The sequence below is a fragment of the Zingiber officinale genome, chromosome 5A (genome assembly GCF_018446385.1).
Source record: "Zingiber officinale cultivar Zhangliang chromosome 5A, Zo_v1.1, whole genome shotgun sequence".
NCBI classification, from domain to species: Eukaryota; Viridiplantae; Streptophyta; class Magnoliopsida; order Zingiberales; family Zingiberaceae; genus Zingiber; species Zingiber officinale.
Window position 1 is genome coordinate 79,783,142 of NC_055994.1, and position 8,309 is coordinate 79,791,450.

General features: G+C 38.1%; 1 protein-coding gene across 1 annotated transcript; it reads right to left on the reverse strand.

The window, feature by feature from the left end:
• Positions 1-2,192: 2,192 nt before the first annotated feature.
• Positions 2,193-7,044, reverse strand: LOC121979689. The gene is made up of 4 exons (XM_042531678.1): positions 6,957-7,044; positions 3,756-4,159; positions 3,524-3,673; positions 2,193-3,410 (listed from the first exon to the last, which is right to left on the reverse strand). Exons 1-4 carry the CDS (start codon positions 7,042-7,044, stop codon positions 2,193-2,195), a joined length of 1,860 nt encoding a protein of 619 aa, XP_042387612.1.
• Positions 7,045-8,309: the final 1,265 nt, after the last annotated feature.

Sequence of the window (8,309 nt, forward strand, 5' to 3'; positions counted from 1 at the left end):
AGTTCCATACACACACATCCTCATCTGCATTGACCCCCAGCCTCCACTGCTAGTCCACTTTTCCTTTACCTTTATCTGCAGTATAAGAAAAGTAGTATCTGTAAGCTAACAAGCTTAGTAAGAAACCATCTACCTCACAAAAATATGCGACGATGCAATATGATTTTTAAAGCATGCTATTTGAAATAATCTGACTAGGCTAAAACATATAAACATGGCATGTGATTATACAAGCATAGCAATCAAGAACTGAACATGAGCTATCATAATGTGTAAGCAAGGAAGAGCTAAACTGAAGCTAAACTGGTACTGAATTCAAACTCAACTAACATAACTGATTTATATGAGTTTTGAAAACTAATACATAGTAAGTGAAAATACATAATCATGCTGTTTGGGCCCGGCAACTGTACTTGCTGTGCGCGCATCCCTGACTAGACCCGGGTTTGCAAGTCCCGAATTTAGTAGGGTTAACTAGGTTATCTAAACCTAGGGACGACTGTGGGAGTCCAACCCAATGGATATCTGATCCAGTACAGTGCCACCGAAAATAAAATACTGAAATAGCTAATACTTGCTTATTCTATTGTTTCTAGGTTATCTGAACCTAGAGCTAGGTTATCTAAACCTAGAGGCGACTGTGGGAGCCCACCCATTGGATATCTGATCCATATAAGCTGTAATAAACTGAGAATACTGAATAGATACTTCTAATGTATCTAACTAAGCTGTTGGAGATGCATAGGGTGCATTTTACTAAACTAGCTATTTTATCGAACACTTAGTGTGCCCTAACTCTCCTCTCTATTAGGGAGACCACCTCTAGGCACCCGACAACGTCTAACCTCCTATCTGAAGAGAGAAAGCGTGTCCGTCCCATCTAGAGGTGTTCAACTAAATCCCTAATCTGCGAAGAGAATTAAATACACCCTAGATATCGATAAAAATCTGCATACATCCTAACTAAATCATAAAAACTCAATCGGAAGCTATTATACTGCAGGTGAGGGGTTTCTTACCTCTTGTTCGTAATTTCTTACGATTCTATTCGCTAGAATTCCGGTGGAGATGACCTCCTCGACGATCCGATCACGTCTTCGCGTTCCTCTCACGGAGAAGAACCTCTTTCGTGTTGGAGTCGTCGCCGGAAGGTGTCTTTGGGGCCTAGCCTTGGTGCGCCGAGAGAAAGGGGAGGAAGAGAGGTTGGCGTCGGTGAGGGTTTTGGAGAAGAAAAGTGGCGTGAGGTGAGGAGGTGCTGAACCAAACTCTAAAATAAACCAAACCCTCTTTAAGTTCTTAATTTATATTAAGTGGTTTAATGAACCCAACTCTAATATAAATATATTTGGTTCTCCTTTCTTTCAGCACGGCCCTGCTGGGTTCACTGGTTTCTAACATTATCCGCAAACCATAGGTCTCGGGTTCGATTCCCGCCTAAGCTATTTTGCGGTTCTATTTATTTTTGCTGCTTCCGCTACTCGGAAAATTCTGGAAAAATATCTAAAAATTCCAGAAAAATCGTAGAATAATTCTAAAATAAATTCGGGAATTTTTCGGGCTTTACAGTATAAATTGCCATTTATGGCATAGCTATCACACTTTAAGACTCGCACACGTGGTCCATGGGCCAACCATCTCAATGACGATGTCATTCCACCATTGCAACTATCGATTTCAGCAGCCACCTGACATGCATTCCTATTAATTAGTGTGATCAAAACAATGATTAACAAATATTGTATGTTAGCATCTTCTACATCACCTTTGCACGAAACCAGTCAATGAACCTCTTATTATGAGCATCTTGTACCCACCTTGCATCTTTCTGTTTCTTGGGAAACATTGTCTTCAAGAAGGATTTGTGTTCACTGAAGAATTTTACTTCTAAAGTTTTATTTTCATGAATACATATGGACTGCCAAGTACATATAATTATTAGTTATGTAGTACACTTACATAATGTATGGAGATATTTCTTCTGTATTTTCTAGAACAGTCAAGTGTGCTTGTTGGAGATCAATTTGTTGGACGATGATTGATGAATTGCTTGCTGAGAATCCAGGAATGCTTGCGTTTGGGTCACGTAGTGATTTAGGGACCCCAACAGGATCAAGGTCATTGAGATATTCTGAACAAAATTCAATTGCTTCTTCTGCTGCATATCTCCGAACAATGCAACCTTCCGGATATTTTCAACTGCCTACGTAACTTTTCAACACCTTCATGCATCTTTCAAATGGGTACATCCATCTGAAGTAGACTGGTCCACATAATTGGACTTCACGAACAAGATGAACTGTTAAGTGGAGCATGATATCGAAGAAAGAAGGGGGGAAATACTGCTCCAATAAGCAGAGTGTAACAATCAAGTCAGATTGCAGCTTATCTAACTTGGCTACATCGATAATCTTGCAACAAATATCTTTGAAGAAGAAGCATAATCTTATGACAACATATCTAACATATTTTGGCAGAGAATTACGTATGACTATTGGCAGGAAGTGCTGCATTATAACATGAGAATCATGTGATTTCAAGCTACTCAGCTTCATCTCATCCATGCAGACAAGATTCTTCATGTTTGATGAGAAACCTTCCGGAACTTTTATATCCATTAATGACCTACATACTTGTAATCTCTCATTTTTTGTGAATGAGCATGCTGCAGGAGGTAGATATGTTCTTTTCTCACCAATTTTAGGAGCCAATTGAGACCTAATTCCCATCTGAACCATGTCCAACCTAGCTACCACATTGTCCTTGGTTTTTCCCTTGATGTTCATCAAAGTATTAATCAGAGACTCGAAAACGTTTTTCTCAATGTGCATAACATCGAGACAATGCCTAACATGTAGGTATTTCCAGTATGGAAGATTGAAAAAAATTGACTTCTTCTTCCAACATTTACTAAAATTTGTAGCTCCAACATACTTTTCTTCTTCAATGTCTTCAACAATATTCTCCTTTGCTTTTTTCCTTATTTTCCCCTTCACACTTGTTTTCTTTCCAAACTCACATGTTATGTCTGAAAGCTTGTCAAACAACTTAATTCTAGATAATGGCCTACCTGCTTCACCAAGTTCCTCCATGCCATTAAACTCCTTTATTTGCCTCCGATATGGATGAAATCGTGGTAGGAATTGTCTATGCCCAGCAAATGACATTTTCTTCCCATTTTGTAAGTGCTTTGCATAAGTATCCTCACCATATATTGGGCATGCGTAATAACCATGTGTAGTACATCCACTAAGGTTACCATATGCAGGAAAGTCGTTGATGGTCCATAAAAGAACTGCTTTAAGAGTGAAAACCTCCCTTCGATAAGCATCATAAACTCCATCAACTCCTTCCCACAACAGCTGCAAATCATCAACTAGAACCTCAAGGTAGACGTCGATATCGTTTCCAGGCTATTTCGGCCCTGAAATGAGCATCGTTAGCATAATGAATTTCCTTTTCATGCACATGTCTGGAGGCAAATTATATGTGGCCAGCATGATTGGCCAGCAACTGTAGCGACTACTAAGATTGCTGTGAGGATTAATTCCATCGGCTGCAAGTGCCAGGCGAATATTTCTTGCCTCACTTCCAAAGTCGGGCCACATATGATCCACCAATTTCCATGAAGGTGAATCAACTGGATGGCGTAACTGACCAACAACTCTTGTGCTATCTGCATGCCATGTTAAATTTCTGGAAGTTTCTAAAGATTTAAACATGCGCTTAAATCTTGGTATGGGAGGGAAATACCAAACCACTTTGGCAGGAACACCTTTCTTCTCAACATTTTTCTTGGTTAGCTTCCATCTTGATAAGCCACATTTCGGGCAGCTTACGCAGTCTTTATATTGTTTCCTATAAAGGATGCAATCATTGGAACAAGCATGAATCTTTTCATGACTCAAAGCCAAACAACTCAACGTCTTCTTTGCTTCATAAATTGACGATGGCAGATTGTGGTTATCTGGCAGCATGTCCCCAAAATCTGCTAGTAGATCTGAAAATAGAGCATCACTCATCCCATGCCTTGCTTTGGTATTGTATAGTTTTACAAGTGCACTCAACTTTGTGTAACGTTTGCATCCCTTATACAGTGGCTTCTCTGCTTCCTCCAAAAACTTCATAAATGCTTCTGGATTTTCTGTATGGTTATCATACGCTGCCTCACACAAATTAACAGTTTCAAAATCATCATGACAATTATCAGTTGACTCTTGGTTGACACTCAAATTTAATCTATCCTTCTCCGCAGCCTCGCCATGTCAAATCCAATTCAAATAATTTTTACTGAAACCATTGAAGTAAAGATGCTCCCGAATCCACATAACCACTCCCTTTTTAAGATTCATACATTTGCAACAAGGACAATGAATTAAATTGGGGTCGATATGTGAATTCTGCAAACAACTTCTAATGAATTGTTCCACACCCTCCTCATACTCTTTGGACCTCCTATCTAAGTAAATCTAGGATTTATCCATTATAGTACAACAGAATCCCAAGAAACTTCTTCAGAATTATCGTGCTAAAATTATTTACCGCTAGCTCAATGTGTTCTTTGATCAAAACTTGAAGATACTATATATATGTTAAGCAAACGTTAGAGTAAGACTGCAAAAAGGTAGTCAAATTCATATCGAGCACAGTTCCATATTTTATACTCATTCCAACAGCTGTCAATATTTTCTACTCATCATGAAGAAAAATAATGCGTATTTTGTACAATATGTGGATATATAAAGAACGAAAGCATGACACTAGTTGAATTTCCAAACACTTGTCTTTTTTCGAACATGCACACTCAATCATTTGACATATGAATGCTCTTAAATAGATTGAATCTATTGGGTTGTTAGCAATCCAGTATCGGAGACCATTCAGCCTGATAGTAGTAAAAGAAAACCCCTTTAATTTCTGATTTTAAAGTTAGTTTTTCATAATCATGCTGTTGTGATTGTTGAAATTTGTGATGGAAGCAGTTTTGAGTTCGTTTAAACCAATTGTAACCAAATTTCTTGAAATTTATGGTGGTTATAAATTGTTCATGGATGGAGCATTTCAGAATGTAGGAGATATGCTGGGTTGCATTTGTACAAGTTGTGTGATACATTTTCAGAGAGCTTACACAAGTTTTTTTATTAGAACTTTTTTTGTCATCCTGAGGAGTTAGGAAAGGTTTGAGATGTAACTATAGAAAGTGTGAATAGTAATTTTATTTAGTTTTATTTTATTTTTACTCTCATATTTTTTTTAGCCAAAGATTTACTTTGAATTTTATTAAATTATTTATCTTAAGTGGTATCATAGTTAGAAATTGTTAAATTAAAATATTGTATTTGTGCTGGATGAAGCAGTTACACATTTAATCTCAATAAGTGATAGCATAGTTGAGATTGTCTGATTCTGAAATGCTGTATTTAGGATCTTCATAGTGGATGAAACAGGTAGCACAAAGACAAATTATGTTAGGATGGTGAGAATTTACTTGAACTATTAGTGAATGTTGTATTTAAAAGTTATTATCATCATCTACCTAGTGGAGAAAATGCTAAGCTATCCTATGCCAAAGAGAGTAGCAAATAATAGAGAGATGTAATCACTCTTTATCAAATTATACCTAGTGTGGATCGAGTATACAACACAAGGCATTAGATAGAAATTGGATGCATCTCTGTTTTATTTCAATCCATTTCAAGAGGACAAAGATAAAGTATCTGATCACATTTTAAAAGATAAGCTGAAACTATTACATATATTTATATAAAGAAAGGAGGAATTCATCATCAAGATTTGAATAGGAGTGTAGTGGTCACCAAGAGAGCAAGGACAAAATAGAAATTATAAAGGTGAGTGTTCTAGCAATATTGATTTGTATATGAATGTTGATGGTTGCTTAGCAAATTGTCTGAACAAGGAAACAAAAACACACATTAGTTACATTAGTTTTTGCTATCTCATGGGAAAACAATCCATCTTCTATAGTTGATATTTAAATTCAACTGGTGCTATGCTTGCTTGCATTAGGAGGCAGGTATTTTTTTTTAAGAAAAATTAATACATGTGGAACTGAGATTTTGAGGGACAACTTGAAGGAGTAAGAGTACAACACATGTCTTACTCTAACTTGAAAGCATGCGTATTTTTAGGTAATGACCTCGTAAACATAGAGACTGGAAAAAAAAAGAAAAAAAAAATTTCCAAACACTTGTCTTTGTTGGAAGAATAACACCAAACCTACAACAAATTGGAGACCGTCTAAAACATGATTTTGCAAAATAAAGGAGGAGAAAAAGAAGAAGAATAAGAAAAAGAAATCGAAGGAAAGAAAACATACGGTATATCTCAAACACTTGCAACCTAAACCCTGCGTAAGAAAGTTCAAGTTGCCAAACCTTATTTTGGAAGCCCTAACGAGGAAACCTTCGTCTCTATTGCCTAAGACTCCAAATCGGAAGCCCTAACGAGGGGGAACGGAGAGGACTGAAATGAAGGGGAAGGAAGAGGAGGTCCAACCTTATTTCGGCAGAGGGAAGCCCTAACCCAAGAAAACAAAAAAGTGGGGGGAAATAAAAGTGGTCTCAAAATAAAAGTTAACTCTTGTACTATTACTTCGGAGTAAACACTAAAAATTCTATTCACGACGTTACTACTTCGGTATTTAACAACTTTCCGAAGTAATAGCTTATTTCAGTTTAAAGCGAAGCCCGTGTTTTTAAATCTGCGAAGTCTATATTTGTATATACTTCGTCAATTTTTTCAGCGAAGTTGCTTATACACTTTTACTTCGTATATTTAAATTGATGAAGTAAATTGTGGCGAAGTAAAAAGTTGTTTTTCACATAGTGACTGCCTGGAAGCTATCTAGATGCCAATGGACTGTAGGCGCTGACCACCGGCCTAGGCCTCTTGGATCCTCATCCTGATCAATGACTGAGCAACCATGGTAATAAGGATACCTTGCTCTGTCTGTCCCATCTCCTCAAGGTCCAACTTGGAGAAACCCTGAATCAAGTCCGTGCCCTCTGGACTTCTGACTAAGTGCATCGGCAACCACATTAGCTTTACCTGGATGGTAGCTAATGGTACAGTCATAATCCTTCAGGAACTCCATCCATCTCCTCTGTCGGAGATTGAGTTCCTTCTAAGTGAAAAGATATTTGAGACTTTTATGATTAGTGAGAATCTCAAATGTAATACCATACAAATGATGTCTCCAAATCTTCAAAGCAAAAATAATGGTGGCTAACTCCAGATCATATACTGGGTAGTTCTTCTCATGCTCCTTCAACTGACGAGAAGCATAGGAAACTACCCTGCCGTGCTGCATCAAAACAACACCCAAACCCTATAGAGAAGCGTCGGTGCAGAGTACAAATCCGTCCTCTCCAGAAGGCAAAACCAGAACTGGTGCCGACACTAATCTCCGCTTCAGTTCTTGGAAGCTAGTCTTGCAGACTTCTGACCACGTGAACTTCACACCTTTTCTGGTCAGGCGTGTCAGTGGCATAGCAATGTGAGAAAACCCCTCAATGAACCATCTGTAATATCCAACCAATCCTAAGAAACTACGGATCTCCTAAACTGATTTCGGATGCTCCCAACTGGTGATAGCCTCGATCTTTTGAGGGTCTATGGAAATACCTCTGCTATAAGCCACGTGTCCCAGAAAAATAACTGAGGATAGCCAGAAAGCACACTTGCTGAACTTCACATATAGATGATGTTGTCGAAGATTCTGCAAGACTATGCGAAGATGTTGTGCATGTTCCTCCTCGGAACGTGAGTAGATCAAAATGTTGTTAATGAAAATGATAACGAACTAATCTAGATACTCCAAGAAGACGTGGTTCATCAAATCCATAAATACCGCTAGAGCATTGGTAAGACCAAATAGCATTACCAAAAACTCATAATGCCCGTGTCTAGTAGGGAATGTTGTCTTCTAAACATCAGAATCTTTAACTTTCAGTTGATGATATCTGTATCGCAGATCAATCCTAGAATACACTGATGTACCTTTGAGTTGATCAAACAAATCCTTGATCCGTGGTAAGGGGTACTTATTTCTGATGGTCACTGCATTCAGCTGCCTATAATCGATGCACAACCTCAGAGTACCATCATTTTTCTTGACAAATAATACTGGAGAACCCCACGGAGATACACTAGGGTGAATAAATATCCTATCCAATAACTCCTAGAGTTGGACTTTTAGCTCATCCAACTCTTTCGGTGTCATACGGTAAGGAGATTTCGATGCCGGCGCAATCCCCAGAATCAGCTCAATAACAAACTCCACTTGCCTTCGG